We start from the raw sequence: 17,363 nt of genomic DNA on the forward strand, positions 1-17,363 counted from the left end.
GGGGAAATCTCTTTCCCACGCTGTCTCACAACCAACCAGTTCGTCTCTCCAAAGAAACCAACATTTTGTGTCTTCCCAGATGCGTTTTATACATATACAGGCAAATGTGAATATTAAAATTTCCCCAAACTTTTACACAATTAATATCAACCTATACCCACTGTTCACGGCTTCTTGGTATTGGATTGTATGGATAGACCACACTTTATTGAGCCACTTCCCTACTGATGGATATTAAGTTTGTTTTCGATCTAATTTACAAACAACCTGGCACACATATCACTTTACATGTGCATGAGTACATCGGAAGGATAAATTTATGAAAATCCCTTAGTTAAAGTTATCTTCATTCATCATTTTGGTGCACTTTTCCCAAATGCCCCCAACAGAACTTGTACCAATCCTCTATCTAAAGGATACTTCTAGATCAAAGAGATATAATACGAAAGATGGAAATACTATGTAAAATCAGATCGCTGCTCTCTAGGCTATCGTTTTATCTGTAAAGACTCAAAGGCACCACGGAGGAAAACAGTACAGTTCTCCCTTCTCCACAATTTCAGTTACCAGTCGTCACCATTATCTGAAAGCAGATGATTGGGTGCACATATTGCCAGCTTGGTGGCAGCCTAACGCTATGTCGCAGTGTCTACGTCATTCACGTCACTTCATCTCATCACGTAGAAATTTTATTTTCACACGTCATCACAAGAAGGGTGGGTACCGTACAATATTTCTGGAGACTACATTCACACAACTTTCATTGTAATATATTGTTATAGACTGTTTTATTATTAGTTATTGTTGTTATTCTCTTACTATGCTTAATTTAGCAATTAAACTTCATACCTACTATAGGAAAAAACACAGTATATATATAGCGTTCAGTATTATCCGTGGTTTCAGGCATCCACCAGGGGCCTTGGAACATATTCCCCAAGGATAAGAGGGAACTACTGTATAATGAAACATAATTACTTTGGACATTCACAGAAGTTGAATTAAGGGACCTCACTGCCCTCTGAACCACTAAGGTAAGTGCCAAAATCAGCTAGAAGCAACATTCCTAAACTGAACACTCAGCACCCAGGAGCTGGTGAAAAGTCAGCAAAACAGCAACAGGGGAGATGATGACTCCTGGGACTTCTAATACGACCCTTTGCAATTTCCCTCACAACGTCCAGCGTCTAGGGACAAGTTCCTTCCATTTGATTGTCCTGAAGTGCACGAAGCGGAGGAGAACCGCCTCGAGGGTGATGATAGGCCCCATTATGATGCAGAGAATGTTGAGGTGTGTGGAGCCCAGGGCTCAGAGGATTCTCCCCACATTGATGGTCCGCTGGAAAAGGCCATTGTGGGCAATAGACGTGAAGAAATGTGAAGCCCCCGCGGGTTTTCTCGATGTAAGAGGGTTCCTGAATACCTGGCAGGTAAAACATACTCCCTGTAACCAGCTCCTCGGTTTAGAAACGTGGAATCCTGGGGGCGCCTGGGTGGCTCAGTCTGTTGAACGACCGGCTTCGGCTTGGGTCACGATCTTGCGGTACGTGGGTTCGAGCCCAAGTCGGGCTCTGTGCTGACAGCTCAGAGCCTGGAGTCTGCTTCCATTCTCTGTCTCCTTCTCTCTCTGCCCCTACCCCACTCATGCCTCATGCTCTGTCTCTCAAAGATAAGTAAAAACATTTTTAAAAATTGAGAAAAAAAAAAATGTGGAATCCTGTCAATAAGCCCTTTCTGGGGAGACTCAGGGAGAGTCTGGCCTCAGCCAATCACGGGGCAAGAGGGCTATACACCCCCGCCCCTCGCTGCCCGACCCCACCCAGCCCCACCCTTTCTTTCCGCCTTCCTCTAAGCGGGCCGAAGACCGCGCCCAGCGTACCTGCGGGTCACGTGAGACCACCGCCTCACGTGACGCAGACCCAGGGCAGGGAGGGGGCGGGCCTCGAGCTGCATTACGTCATCACGTCGCGCGGCCGCGGAGACTAGAGCCGGGACTACCACCTTGACGGCTCCAGAGCCTCCGGGTCGGGGCGGCGGCGGCGGCGGCGCTTGGGCTCCTCCTGAGCCGCCTGCTGGCCCCGCGCCCCACCCGATCCCCTCGAGCTGGGAACGGACTCGGCGCCGCTGGGTGGGCCCGCGAGCGGAGGTGAGTTGCACGGTGGTGGTGGCAGGCAGCCCTTCCTTTCCTAGCCCCCGATTCCAGCTTACGGCCCTGCCCCCAACCATCGTCTCCCTCCGGGTTGCAACGGAGAGACGAAGGGAGCGAAGGGAGGTCTGCGGGGCTGGGGCGCCCCTCTCGCAACTTCGCCCTGACCGCGCCCTTCCAGGACCTACCCTTGGAGCTGCCGGCACTGTTCCCGTGTTGTCAGCGGGGCGGGGGGGGGACTGCCCTTCCTTCTCTTCTCCTACCTGAAATTTAGCCTTTCCAAAATTTGACACCTTTTCGCTCTCACCCCCTCCCCGAGTCTTCCAGGGTGCAGCTCCTCTATTCAGATGTTAACGGAAGTTCCCGAATAGGTAACCTCAAAAAGATGAGAGTGATGTGGCTGAGGTTTTGCCTGATGAGGCAGGAATCCCCAAGGAGGAAGAGTACAGTGCATTAGGGTTACTGTCAGTTTTGACACTGACACCGTAAAGCCCAGTCCTAGGCTGAGCCCTGTGGTTAACAGTAAGTGGGTATCTGTTCAGACTTTTCTTACATCTCCAGAGTTGGAAGTAAGTTGACTTAAGGAAACTCTTTTTGAAAAACTTTGTATGCTTTGATGAATCACCTCCTTTTCTGTAAAATGGATCTTGCAGGGTTTTTGGAGGGATTTTCTAGAGTACTTATAAAATAATATGCTAACTGTACATAGGAGCAGATGAGAATTTAGGATCTTGTTTGTGCCAGTCAAAAATTATGGTCGTGAGTTGTGGACTCTTGAAGATTGTAGTTTGATTTTTTTTTCTTGGATCATTTCAGAAAGTTATAGATTCCAGTAAGACTGTCTTAATAACCCTGCCATTTCATTCCCCAGAAATTTTCCTTGAAGCAAAAAGAGTGTCACTAAAGCTTGTTAACAATCAAAAAAGTAAAAAGTACATTTTTTAATGTACTTAGTTTATTTGATGCATACGAGTGAACTTTGCAAGTGACTGCTTATGGCCGTAAAATTAGTAGTGGAGTTTTAATAGGTTTCTATCCTAATAATTAGGCTCTTGGTTTTAGTATAGAAGAATTACTACTGGACGGTTGCTAATAATGTAGAGTAGGAAGACCCTTCAATAGAAGAGCTTCAATAACTTAATCACATGAGAGGCACTTGGGTGGCTCAGTTGGTTAAGCTTCCAACTCCTGATTTGGGCTTAGGTCAGGATCTCAATGTTCCTGAGTTGGAGTCCTGCCCCGGCATTGGGCTCTGCTCTGACAACATGGAGCCTGCTTGGGATTCTCTCTCTTCTCTCTCACTGTCCCTTCCCCGCTGGCATGCTACACATTTTAAAATAAAAAATTTAATCACATGAAAATCCATAGATAAGCTTGCAGTGTTTCCATTATTCAGGGTAGGTATTGGTCCTCATTTGAAATGTCATTTTAAGAAGAAATCCAGATATATTTGGAAGTCATAAATAATTCTTTGCATACTTCTTTAGAAAGAGTTCGTTTTCACTGACTGGCCTTTATTGCTGTAAGGTGAATACACAATTTTTCTTTTCTTGCTTGTAATTTCTAAACATTCTGTACACCTGCCAGAATAGGAAAACTATATAAACAGGAAAAAATATATATAAATATATGAAAAATATATAAAACAAGATCCTACCTTCTAAGTACTTATCTCCTTATTCTTTAAATAATAATGATATCGCACCTTTAAGAGATTTTATCTTCTCATTTTATCATGTGAGATAACAGCACTGTGAAGACATATGATATATGTGTGGTTTCTTTATATTTCGAGTACAGTTGAGTATTGATTATAGTGTTGAGTGGTAGGGGCTCTCGATACTGGAATTCAGAGGAAGAATTGTTGTTATTTGGGATTATTAGTGGCTAGATTGTGGTGGTAAGACCAGTAATAGGAATGATCTCTACTTAATATCTGAGGAAGCCTCCTTAATTTGTGTTGATAATTGAACATTTTTAGTTGTCCTAGTCCTTCAAGTATGTTCTGGGTTTATTTTCTTTTTCTCTCGTTGCAGAATCCAAGGACCCCTTTCGTTCTTTCTCCACATTGCTTGATGGGAGGCATTATGGCCCCCAAAGACATAATGACAAATACTCATGCTAAATCCATCCTCAATTCAATGAACTCCCTCCGGAAGAGCAATACCCTCTGTGATGTGACACTGAGAGTAGAGCAGAAAGACTTCCCTGCCCATCGGATTGTGTTGGCCGCCTGTAGCGATTACTTCTGTGCTATGTTCACTAGTGAGGTAAGTGGTAAGTTATCACCTTACAAATGAAAGTCACACATGTAACCTTTTAGTTGTCTCATTTCAGTGAATAAAATGATAGACGTTTGGTAGAATAGTGAATTTCTGTGGTGTGGTGGTTCAGCGCACAGACTCTGGTCAAGGTCTGCCTATTGACCGTGTCTTAGTTTCCCCATCTCCAAATTAGGAATCACAGCGATGTGCAATCACATACGGTTATTGTGACCGTTATTTGAGAAAATCACATGCGAAGTGCTTAGAACAGCATCTGGCATGTGGTAAAACACAAATGTCAGCTACTGGATTTTACTTATTATTTATTTATTTTTAATGTCTGTTTTTGAGAGAGAGAGAGACAGCACGGGTGGGGGAGGGGTAGAGGGCAAGAGGGAGACACAGAATCTGAAGCAGGCTCCAGGCTTTGAGCTGTCAGCACAGAGCCCAACGCGGGGCTTGAACCCGTGGACCACAAAATCATGACCTGAGCTGAAGTCAGACTTTTAACTGACTAAGCCACCCAGGTGCCCCGGATTTTACTTACGTTTTTTGTTTGTTTTTATTTTTATTTTTTTTAATGTTTGTTTTTGGGGGAGAGAGAGAGACAGAGACAGAGTGTGAGCTGGGGAAGAGGCAGACAGAGGGAGACACAGAATCCAAAGCAGGCTCTAGGCTCTGAGCTGTCAGCACAGAGCCCAACGCGGGGCTCGAACTCACAAGCCGCGAGATCATGACCGAGCCGAGGTCGGCCGCCCAACCGACTGAGCCACCCAGGCGCCCCAGATTTTACTTTTAAAATTTGGTTTCCTATTTTTCTCCTTCCAAAGTCTAATATTTTATTTATTCTACTTATTTTTTAACGTTTATTTATTTATCTTGAGAGAGTGCATGCTTGCATGCACATGGCAAGCAGGAGAAGGTCAGAGGGAGAAAACAGGCTCTGTGCTGTCAGCATGGAGTTGGACGTGGGGCTTGATTTCATGAACTGCAAGATCATGACCTGAGCTGAAATCACGAGTCAGGTGCTCAACGAACTGAGCCACCTAGGCGCCCCCAAAATCTAATATTTTAAAGTGAATACTAGGACGATAAGGGAGAGGGAAGGAAAGAGGAGTGTAGGATTCAGTCCTCATCCACCTAACAGCATATGAAGAAAATCAGTATTCATTCTACCAATGTAGAGTTTAGTGTAATTTCAAATGAGAGGAAGAGGACTTAACAAATAACTCAATGGGGGCGCCTGGGTGGCTTGGTCGGTTAAGCGTCCGACTTCGGCTCAGGTCATGATCTCGTGGTCCGTGAGTTCGAGCCCCGCGTCGGGCTCTGTGCTGACAGCTCAGAGCCTGGAGCCTGTTTCAGATTCTGTGTCTCTCTCTCTCTCTGACCCTCCCCTGTTCATGCTCTGTCTCTCTCTGTCTCAAAAATAAATAAACGTTAAAAAAAAAAAATTTAATAAAAAAAAAACAACTCAATGACTGCATGGGTATATGCAGTATAACTTGGGGAAAAAATGCTGACTATGGAGTGTAAGCAGTAAAAGAGAATAAGGAAAAGGTTGGCTTGACAAGAAAAAAGGTTGTGCTTACAGGTATTAAGAAAGACTGCTTGGGGCACTTGGGTGGCTCAGTTGGTTAAGCATCTGACTTTGGCTCAGGTCATGATCTCATGGCTCGTGAGTTTGAGCCCCACGTTGGGCTCTCTGCTGTCAGTGTGGAGTCCACTTCAGATCCTCTGTCCCCCAATCTCTCTGTCCCTCCCTGCTCATGCACGCTCTCTTCCCCTCTCTCTCAAAAATAAAAATAAACAAAGAAAGACTGCTTTAGTAATTGACAGAACTTTTAAAACATAGAATAAGGCTATTGAATATATTGTGAATTACTCTTAGCTGAACAGCAGAAAGCACCACAACTTTTTTTATTTTTCAAAATCTCAAGTCTGATTTTTAAATTTTAAATAAATTATCTTGAATTTTTTAACCTTGAGTGATGAGTACACCAATGTGTATTATATCACATACTTATACTTAAATACGCCTGAAATATCTCATTGTATCAACACTTTTTTAAAAATCTTTTTAACCACCAGTATTTTTTTTTTTAAGTTAATCTCATCATCTTAGTGAAGATGTTGCTGTTGGATGGGAATAAGAGAGGTGGTAACATAATAATAACAATAACTACCTTTTATGGGGCAGGTACTGTGTTGGGTGATTGCTGTATGTTATTCACCGTAGGGTTAGATGTTACCATCTCATTTTACAAATGAATAAACAAGGTCTTATATATTAAATGACTTGCCCAAGATCACATGGCTTATAAATGACAGGGTTTAATCCTAAATTTTCTGACTCTAAACCCATACAATATATGCTGTATCCGAAAAGCTACAAACATGCTGTATTGCTCTATACAGATCTTACTTACTTGCTTTATACACATTTTAACTACTGTGCTTCCTTAGCCTCTGATATATGGGTTTTTATATTCTCCAATTTCAAAGCCAAAATAGTTTATGGTTCTCTGAGCCAGTGCTCGGTCACATGGCTGGTAGGAAAAACATGGAAACCTGACAGATCATTCCAGCTACTTCAGGCTAATTTTAAAATGCTCTTGTGTAATATAACATCACAGATCCCTATCCCATATTGTCCTCCAGAAAGAATATCTGCCCAAGAGCATCAGAAGCAGTTGGCATTTAACTGGGTAAGGACAGTTCTGTCAGCAGCTGCTGAGCATGAAGGTACTAATGGATCAGGACTGCTGACTGCTAATTATATAGCGTGCATCCTGTTCTCTGTGAGCTGGAGGAAAATAGTCTGTCTTTGCTCTCTCTGCACATTCAGAGTGGTAAGGAGTTCTCTGAAAGAATTCTCTCTTTTTTCTCACCAGGGACCATTTTTCTTTAAAAACTGGTATTAGGCAAGAAAATGCCAGATGGTTGTGTCTTTATTTTTTTAAGAGTAATTGACATAAAGGAGAGGGTTCAGAGACCTGGGTCCTAGGCTCAATTCTCTTAACAATGCTGTGTGAACTCTGGCAGCCATTTAACTTCACTGGGTTGATCTTTAAAATAAAGTAGTTGAACGAGATGATTTCATTTTTCTCTTCCTGCCCTAAAATGCTCTTCAAATGTGGTCCAATTAAAGTGTCATTTGAGTGAGGCAAGAGGACCTGAGTTTTATCTGTCTCTTGCTAGTTAAGAGACCTTGGTTAAGTCACATAACTTCTTTGAACCTTAGATCCTTTTTGTCATAAATGGCAATAATATCAGACCTCTACTTTGCTAGGTTGCTGTGAGAATCAGGTGAAATAATAGTAAGTAAGAAGCACTCTGAAAAATTGTAAAGCAAATATTAGTGTGAAATGATGCTATAAATTGCTCTGAGTTCATAGATAGTGAAATATTTTCATATTTAAGTTATTTGATGGGAAAATAGTTTATTGAATAAGAAGTTTTAGGAATAAATGTACTTATATATTTCTGCTGCTTGTATACATACTATGTGCAGAGTTAACAAATGTTTTTACAAAACAATGTTCTAGTGACATTTTTTGTGTGTGTTTATCTTTGAGAGAGAGAGAGAGAAAGAGTGGGGGAGGGGCTGAGAGAGGGACGCAGAGGATCCCAAGTGGGTTCTGTGCTGACAGCGGAGAGCCTGATGCGGGGCTCAAACTCGTGGACCGTGAGATCATGACCTGAGCCAAAGTTGGATGCTTAACCGACTGAGCCACCCAGGTGCCCTGCTTACGAGTGCTATTTTTAATGTTAGGGATTGATTTTGTTCTTGGCTTTGGTAGAGAATACTTTTTGATTATTATTCTTTTGGGCTGATGGCGGAATCAAAGATGATAAAGATGTGTAGTTCATAATGGAAACGCACCGGAATTTTGTGAGTAATTCGAATTTCCAACTAAGGTTAAGTTGTAGTAAGAGTTTCATGAGGTAATTGATTTTTAGATAGTTTACTGTCCTGTAAAATTAAAGATTTATACCCTTAGCCGAACAATTTTCTATGATTATCCAGGCCTCTTCAATACTCATAATTGCAATGATGCGTTCTGGGACTAAATATACCACTAAACAATTAGTGAAAATAGTCAAAATAGCCAATATAGCCAAAATAGTCAATCTGATCTTTAGAAAAAGTACCAATTCAATTATATCCAGTGTCACAGTAGAGTGCCCCTTAAGATGACCTGAATATTTGGTCATTACTAAATGTACTCGGGGGCGCCTGGGTGGCTTAATCAGTTAAGCATCTGTCTGACTTTGTTTCAGGTCATGGTCTCACGGTTCATGAGTTTGAGCCGTGCGTCAGGCTCTGTGCTGACAACCTGCTTCAGATTCCGTAGCTCCCTCTCTCTCTGCCCCTCCCCCGATTGTGCTCTCTCTTTCTCTTTCTCATAAATAAACAGTGGAGGAAAAAAAAAAGTACTCGAAGAATAGAACAATAATGAGTAGTCATGAGTCTGGAGCTGTAAGCCACAGAGTTCTCTACAAGCGTGAAATCTCATTGAAATTTTGTGTTTTATCTTAAAAGCTCATGGACACTAGTACTATGTTCACAGAACTTTTGGATTCAGTCCTGTAATAGATCTATGTTTGTTTTATTACAAAAGCAGTGTTTTAAATTATTCACTGGTGAAATTAATATTCCAGGGTGTCACCTCCCGGTGTGCTCTTGAGTAGCATGCAGCTGCCCCAAGTTGGACAAGCTACAAATACATGCCATATTTGCTTCATACAAATCAAACAAATTAGACCGTAATTTTTTATTTATTTATTTTTTTGGTTTTTTTTTTTTTAACGTTTTATTTATTTTTGAGACAGGGAGAGACACAGCATGAACGGGGGAGGGTCAGAGAGAGGGAGATACAGAATCTGAAACAGGCTCCAGGCTCTGAGCTGTTAGCACAGAGTCCGACGCGGGGCTCGAACTCACGGACCGCGAGATCATGACCTGAGCTGAAGTCGGCCGCTTAACCGATGTCCGCCGCTTAACCGACTGAGCCACCCAGGCGCCCTGACCATAATTTTTTAAAGACGGGCGTTAATACTAACATCCCTTCAAGCTCTCGGATATGAGATTCTGCCTTTATCTCGTGGAATCATAACCACTGTTATTTCATACCCTTTGAATTTGCAGCTTTCAGAGAAGGGGAAACCTTATGTTGACATTCAAGGCTTAACTGCTTCTACCATGGAGATTCTGTTGGACTTCGTGTACACTGAAACCGTACATGTGACGGTGGAGAATGTACAAGAACTGCTTCCTGCAGCCTGTCTGCTTCAGCTGAAAGGTACAGATGATAAAGTTGCTATTGCTCATGCCACGGTAGCCTTGGAAATGTTTAGAATTAATCAGGTAAACTTAATCACGGAAATTATGGAGACAGACCGTGGACGCTCTTGTTTACCGCCTGCGGCACAGAAGATCAGGTTTCAATCACAACGTCAAAGAACCTCTCCATATGTGGCCATTTGGCTCTTTAGAAGAGCATTTACGCCTTTTCTGTTTTTAAAAAAATGAAAGAGGGGATAACAGACACATTTTCTTACATGTATGTACATACTAGCTCTACAAGGAGACACAAGAAACTGATACTATTCATCGCCTATATGGAAGGGAACTAGATGGCCAGGTGGAAAGGGAGGCTGGGGGGTTATTCATGGTAAACTCTTTAGTACTTTTAATTTTGAGCCATGTAAATTATGTATTGGAAATTTAAATTGGCACACAAAAATGAAAGTATATAATGTTTTCACAGGATATGGGGTGGTCCCCCTTCCTATTTCCAGACTGTCTTTCTTAACCTGCATTGATGTTTCTGTTATTTTTAGTATTTCTAAATGCCTGGTTGAAAGTTTTCTGCTTTTAATACATGATTGAAAAACAGTATTGAAGCTTTTGCATTAGTGCACAAATTAGGTTTATACTCTGAACTTTGCAATTAGAGAAATAAGGGGTTGTCGTTAGTAGCTCTTATTTTTCCTTGGCAAGAGTCTTTCAGTCAAGTTTTCATAGGGAGTAGAAATTAGGTACATTATGTTAAATTATGATTGGTTTTATAAAAGCTTGGTTCCCAGGAGTATGTTTTGTTTAATTGTGCCAGTGTCCATAGAAGCAATTTGTCTTGCTGTACTTATTTCTAAAGCTGAAACAGAGACACACAAGACCTTGCTTGAAGGTCGCACGACACACAAGACAGAAATTGGATTTGAATTCCTTAAGCATAAAATTTCTAATTTGATCCTTACCCGTGTTGAGCCAGGATTCGTCTGTTACCTTGTAGAGAAGATGTCTCCTTCCAAGAATGTAGACCAACCAGTTCACACCTGGTCAAGTACCCTGAAGTGTTCATTGTCTGTGTTTGTCCTAGGTGTGAAGCAAGCCTGCTGTGAGTTCTTAGAAAGTCAGTTGGACCCCTCTAATTGCCTGGGTATCAGGGATTTTGCTGAAACTCACAATTGTGTTGACCTGATGCAAGCAGCTGAGGTTTTTAGTCAGAAGCATTTTCCGGAAGTGGTACAGCATGAAGAATTCATTCTTCTAAGTCAAGGAGAAGTGGAAAAGCTAATCAAGTGCGATGAAATTCAGGTACAAATTTGGCTTGGTATTGGGGTTTCTTCAAGACTGGAACATTACAAAACTTGGGAAAGGGGGGGCACTCGGGTGACTCGGTTGAACGTCTGACTCTTGATCTCAGCTCAGGTCTTGATCTCAAGTCGTGAGTTAAAGCCCCGTGTTGGGCTCTGGGTTGGGTGTGGAACCTACTAAAAGAGCAAACACAAACAAAACTAGGAAAAAGCAAGGTGGATTTACTGTGTTTCTGTAGCAGGGCATCTTAATCAAGTGTCAATATTGGCTCCAAAGGTTTCATTAAATACCCCTGAAATTTTATGCCAAATTTATGGGAGAGAGTTATGAGAAGGAGTTAGCCACCTTCCTCAATATACAATCCCAATGGTTAAGAGTCACTATCGAAGAGACAGTGGTGTGGAATAAGCAGAAATTTGAAGTAAAGAGATTTCTATAGAGCACTTCTGTATTACTCATTCACTCATTTTACAAACATTTACAGAGAATATCTACTCTACAGCAGTAGATATTCTGAATAAACTATCTGTGGCAGGTGCTATGGCTCCAAGAGTGAGTAAGATACAGTCCTTGTTTTCAGTAATTCACAACATAGTGGTAGAGACAGAGAAGGACAAAACTTAATAGAATATAGTGAGAATAATGAGGTTATTCAAAGTGAAGAAATTAGAAGAAAGAAGAATAAACCTTTTACATTTAAATTAGACCAAAAAGGAAGTGGATCAAAAAGAAGTGAAAAAAAGGTTGGAGACCGTAAACAGGAGGCAGATCATAAGTGCCTAATGGGGGGGGGGGGGTAATGAGGGAGTGGGGAGAAGGAACATATGAACTGCGTCTTGAAGGAGTTGTGTTTCACCCAGCAGAGGGGAAGCCACCTGGGCACAGGCAAGGGTTCAGTCACTTGGCCCAGCAAGAAGGATCTTAGGTAATCCTGATGCTAAGTCATAGTGCCAGTAGCCAGCAGAGTTTTTATTGCACAGAGGTCTGTAGTTAGGCTAACAATTAGAGTGACAATTGTTCCCCCTCGTCAGGAGAAATTCACTTCTCTAGGAAGGCTAAGAGTTCATTTGTTTTCCTCCCACTCTGCTCAGATAAATTTTGAATTAATGGATTCCCGGAAGTTAGTGGCACCTCAATTTAAACAAGAGATATATTGGGAAGGAATCAAAATCTGATTAATATTCTAAATGCTATAGAAGCTGGGGGTGCCTAGGTGGCTCAGTTGGTTAAGCATCGGACTTCGGCTTAGGTCATGATCTCACAGTTTGTGAGTTCGAGCCCTGTGGCAAGCTTGTGCTGACAGCTCAGAGCCTGGAGCCTGCTTCAGATTCTGTCTCTGCCTCTCTCTCTCTACCCCTCCCCTGCTCATACTCTGTGTGTGTGTGTGTGTCTCTCTCTCTAAACTAAATAAACATTGGGGTGCCTGGGTGGCTCAGTCGGTTAAGCGTCCGACTTCAACTCAGGTCACTATCTCGCGGTCCATGAGTTCAAGCCTTGCGTCGGGCTCTGGGCTGACGGCTCAGAGCCTGGAGCCTGCTTCAGATTCTGTGTCTCCCTCTCTCTCTGACCCTCCCCCGTTCATGCTCTGTCTCTCTCTGTCTCAAAAATAAATAAATGTTTAAAAAATAAAAAAAAAACTAAACATTAAAATAAATAAATAAAAATTAAAAAAATAAATGATGTAGAAGAAATTTGCTAAAGAAATCCTATAATTTACTTTCATAAACCAAATGATAACTCTCTGATTTATTTTGTTAAAACTAGAATTTTCATGTACTATAATAAGATCTTACGAATATTTATCACATTTTAGCCAACTTTTTCTTTTTGCCTTCCCCTACTGACTTCTGAGGGAAAATTTATTAAGGTACATTGGTGACATTGTTTCCAAAATAAAGAGGAATCATTTTTCCGGTTTGACCTATTAGCCCAGAGAAGCTGGTGTTACAAGTGTTACTGAGACAAATATTTGCTAAAGTTTTGTTCTCACTCTTGCTGTGGTAGAACATTGTGTCCATGCACTGAAATGCCAGGTGTAGACAAATGGCACATTCTTCAGACTTGGGAAGTTGGTAATTTGCTAGAATATCTTGATTTTTCTTGATTTAACCATGCATTAGGAAATGCAGTAAATAGCATGAACAATATAGACTTAAAGTTCACTGCACATAACAAAATTGCTAAAACTTACTCAGCATTTACTATTGGTTTCCTTTATTAAATATTTATTGGGCACTTTGTGCCCAGAACGGTTCCGGGTGCCAGCAATCCAATTGTGAACACAACACATAAAAAATTACTATACTCTGGACTTTTCATTTTAATGGCACCATTCTTGGTATATTTTATCTTATGTAGTTGTCAAAACTGTCCCCATTTTTCGGAGAAAGAAACTGATGCTTTGAGGGTAAGCGTCATACTGGAGCTAATAAGTGGCAGAGCCAGGCCTCCTATCTGAGCAGTCTGGCTCCAGATTCTGTTCTGTTCCATGAAACTATGAGCTGGTTGCCTAGTTAGTTTCTAATTGACCAAATCAGCAAGCAGTTACAGAAGTCCTATGTAGTCATAGAACTATATATACTTTGGAATAAAACTAAATGGAATAGGGAGAGCAAAAAACTTTTTTATTCAGAAACTCAGATGAAAAGAGTTTGAGAACTCTTCCCTCAGTGTCTGTAAAGACTGTCTTTTTTTTCTGGAAAGACAGCAAGTGGCACATTGTTTCTCTTCTGTATTCCAGCCAGAAAGAGGAACCAGATGTCTGACTCCCCAGCTAATACTTCTTCTTAATTATATAAAACGATCCTACTTAACACAGAAGCAGTATGTTGTACTGGTTAAAACAACATGGGCTTTAGAATCAGGGTGGGGTTTATTTTGGCTGTGTGGCACGTGTTAACCTAACCACTAATCTTCAGTTTCCTCTTCTGTAGATAATAGTCCTACTTAGTGCATGAGGTCATTCTGATCATTAAATTAAGAATATCATTGCCTTGGGGCGCCTGGGTGGCTCAGTCGGTTACGTGTCCGACTTCCGCTCAGGTCATGATCTCATGGTCTGTGAGTTCGAGCCCCGCATCGGGCTCTGTGCTGACAGCTCAGAGCCTGGAGCCTGTTTCAGATTCTGTGTCTCCCTCTCTCTCTGACCCTCCCCCTGTGTCTCTCTCTGTCTCAAAAATAAATAAACGTTAAAAAAAAATTAAAAAAAAAAAAAAAAAGAATATCAGTGCCTGATACATAAAATAGTTCTCTGAAAATTTATTATGGGGAAACTTTTCTCCATAGTGAAACATTAATGTGAAGGTTTTTTCCTCCCAGTTTAGCTGTTTCTCTGCAAGTCTAGTTTATTCTCTCTTCAGTAAGATCAAGGGTCGCTGCTCATGATTGAAAAACCCCATTATAAACTGATGTATCTAATTTAAACCTAGAATGTGTTAGAGCCTAGCATGGAGCTGTTTACAACTGTTAGCTTGTCATTCTTGTCTTTAAAAAGATTTTTTTTTTTTTTTAAATTGTGGACACCCTTCTGTGTACTTCCCTGCCTCTAATCCATCAGCAGGCTGGGTTAGTTTCACCTCCTATAAATTTGGTGCATAAATTTCAGTCACCACTGCTATGGCTTAAGTACCCATCACCATTTGCCTAATGTGCCAGCTGGTGTCCCAGCCCTTGGCCCTTCTAATCTGTTCTACCCATGCTAGTCAGGGTGATCTTTACAGAACATTGATATGATCATATCCCAAGCTTGCTTGAAACCTTTTCATGGGTTCCCATTGCTGTTAGAGTAAATTCCGGTCTTCTAACGCTCTCTCTGATCTGGCCCTTGTTTACCTCTCCAGTTTGATCTTTTACCATTCTTCCCCTGCCTCATTCCTTCTACTACACCAGCCTTGTATCATTTCTCAAACTGTGTTCCTTTTTGCTCTAAGATTGTGTTGTCCAGTTTGCTAGGCACACATGGCTGTTGAGCACTTCAAATGTGGCTGGTGTGACTGAGCAGCTGAGTTTTTAATTTAACTTAAATTTTTTTTAACATTTATTTAATTTTTTTTTTTTAACGTTTATTTTTATTTTTGAGACAGAGAGGGACAGAGCATGAATGGGGGAGGGTCAGAGAGAGGGAGACACAGAATCTGAAACAGGCTCTAGGCTCTGAGCTGTCAGCACAGAGCCCGACGCGGGGCTCGAACTCACGGACCGTGAGATCATGACCTGAGCCGAAGTCGGCCGCCCAACCGACTGAACCACCCAGGCGCCCCTAACGTTTATTTAATTTTTGAGAGAGAGACGGAATATGAGCAGGGGAGGAAGAGAGAGAGGGAGACACAGAATCCGAAGCGGGCTCCAGGCTCCGAGCTGTCAGCACAGAGCCCGATGCGGGACTTGAACTCACAAGCTGTGAGATCATGAGCTGAGCTGAAGTCAGACGCTTAACTGACTGAGCTACCCAGGCGCCCCTCTTAATTTTTTTTTTTTTAACAGAGCAAGCAGGGGAGTGGAGCAGAAGGGCACGGAGCCCAACACCGGGCTCCATCCCACGACCCTGGGATCATGACCTGAACTGAAATCAAGAGTTGAACACTCAACCAACTGAGCCACCCAGGCACCCCTTCACTTAATTTTAATTAATGTAATTATAAATCTCCATACGTAGCTGGTGGCTACCATATTGGACAGTACAGCTTTAGGGTTTCAGCATGTGCTCTCCTGCTTGCCTTGGAGCACTCTCTTAACTCTTCGTGGCTAATTGCTACTCACCCATCATATTGAAATCTATTTCTTCTGCAGGGAGGCCTTTTCTGACCCATCAACCTAAATTAGGAAATCTCGTGTTATTCTGTCTCATAGCCCCTGTACTTTTCCTACATAGTACAGAATGACAAAGTGGCATTGTTCGTTTTTCCAACTTACCTGTTATCTCCCCACTTAAAAGCAAGGTTCATGTCTCATTTGTTACCAGTGTATAACCAGCTTCCAGCACTGGGCCTGGCGTGTAGTAGGTTTTTGGTACATCCAATGAATGAACCTTCTGAAACGTCTGCATTTTCAGTTCTTGGGAAAAGTTCACAGAATGGTGTCTCTGTCTGGGCACTGTCACATTCTGAAAGGTCTCAGAACAGATGCGTTCTAGGCGCTGGTGGAGGAGGCACAGGACCTCTATGTAGGTGTCTGTCTTGGGGAGGTCTTAGGTGTTAGTAGATGTAGTGCTCTTGCAGGGATACAATGTAGGTTTTTTAGGCTGTGCCTTATGCAATTTGTTACATGTAAGCTTAGACCTAAGTTCCCCAAATGATTTATTACATATATCATCTCAAAGCATTGTGCCTGATAAATAATATTTATATTATATATATTATATATTTCTATATATATTTATACATATAGAAATATAATTATATATTTATATATATATAAATAGTATTTGTTCAGATGCTAATTGACAATTCTTTGGAAACTGCAGCATTGTAGCATAATGATATAAGAGAAGTTTCTGCTTCACAGGCTTGGGTGGAGGTGTTGGGGAGCAATCCTGGAGGTCGTTAGACAACACTTATAAACACAAGTTGTTTTAAGAGGAAATTTTTTATGGAAAGAGCCTAAATGTCCATCAACTGATGAATGGATAAAAATGGATAAAGAAATTGTGGTTTATATACACAATGGAATACTACGTGGCAATGAGAAAGAATGAAATATGGCCCTTTGTAGCAATGTGGATGGAACTGGAGAGTGTGATGCTAAGTGAAATAAGCCATACAGAGAAAGACAGATACCATATGGTTTCACTCTTATGTGGATCCTGAGAAACTTGACAGAAACCCATGGGGGAGGGGAAGAAAAAAAAAAAAAAAAGAGGTTAGAGTGGGAGAGAGCCAAAGCATAAGAGACTGTTAAAAACTGAGAACAAACTGAGGGTTGATGGGGGGTGGGAGGGAGGGGAGGGTGGGTGATGGGTATTGAGAAGGGCACCTTTTGGGATGAACACTGGGTATTGTATGGAAACCGATTTGACAATAAATTTCATATATTAAAAAAATAAAAGCTGCTTTGATGGAAAAAAAAATAAAAAAAAAAAAGGAAATTTTGGGGGTGCCTGGCTGGTTCAGTCAGTAGAGCATGCAACTCTATCTCAGGGTTGTGAGTTCAAGCCCCACGTTGAGCGTAGAGCATATTTTAAAAAATATATAGCAAATTTTGAATAGGGCAACAGATTCCTCCTCCCCCTGCAAATTTTCAAAAATGACCAGAAAGGGGGCACGTAGGTGGCTCAGTCAGTTGAGCGTCCAGCTCTTGGATATCAGCTCAGGTCATGATCCCAGGGTCGTGAGATTGAGTCCTGTGTTGGGCTCCA

At 41.7% G+C, this 17,363-nt stretch overlaps 1 protein-coding gene across 2 annotated transcripts in view; it reads left to right on the forward strand.

Annotated features, from left to right (window-relative positions):
- Positions 1 to 919: 919 nt before the first annotated feature.
- KLHL12 (kelch like family member 12) overlaps positions 920 to 17,363 on the forward strand; it is a 34,942-nt gene continuing 18,498 nt past the window's right edge. Inside the window, exons 1-4 of one of the 2 annotated variants that reach the window (XM_019431880.2) lie at positions 920 to 1,430; positions 4,183 to 4,416; positions 9,560 to 9,713; positions 10,794 to 11,011. In XM_019431880.2, coding sequence (XP_019287425.2) covers positions 1,128 to 1,430; positions 4,183 to 4,416; positions 9,560 to 9,713; positions 10,794 to 11,011 — 909 coding nt within the window. In that variant the 5' untranslated portion in view covers positions 920 to 1,127. Of the gene's footprint in view, positions 1,431 to 1,955; positions 2,147 to 4,182; positions 4,417 to 9,559; positions 9,714 to 10,793; positions 11,012 to 17,363 lie in introns of those variants that run through there. The other variant, XM_019431888.2, reaches the window with a different exon arrangement.

This window comes from Panthera pardus, unplaced genomic scaffold (genome assembly GCF_024362965.1).
Source record: "Panthera pardus isolate Hobbes unplaced genomic scaffold, ASM2436296v1 HiC_scaffold_21, whole genome shotgun sequence".
Lineage (NCBI taxonomy): Eukaryota > Metazoa > Chordata > Mammalia > Carnivora > Felidae > Panthera > Panthera pardus.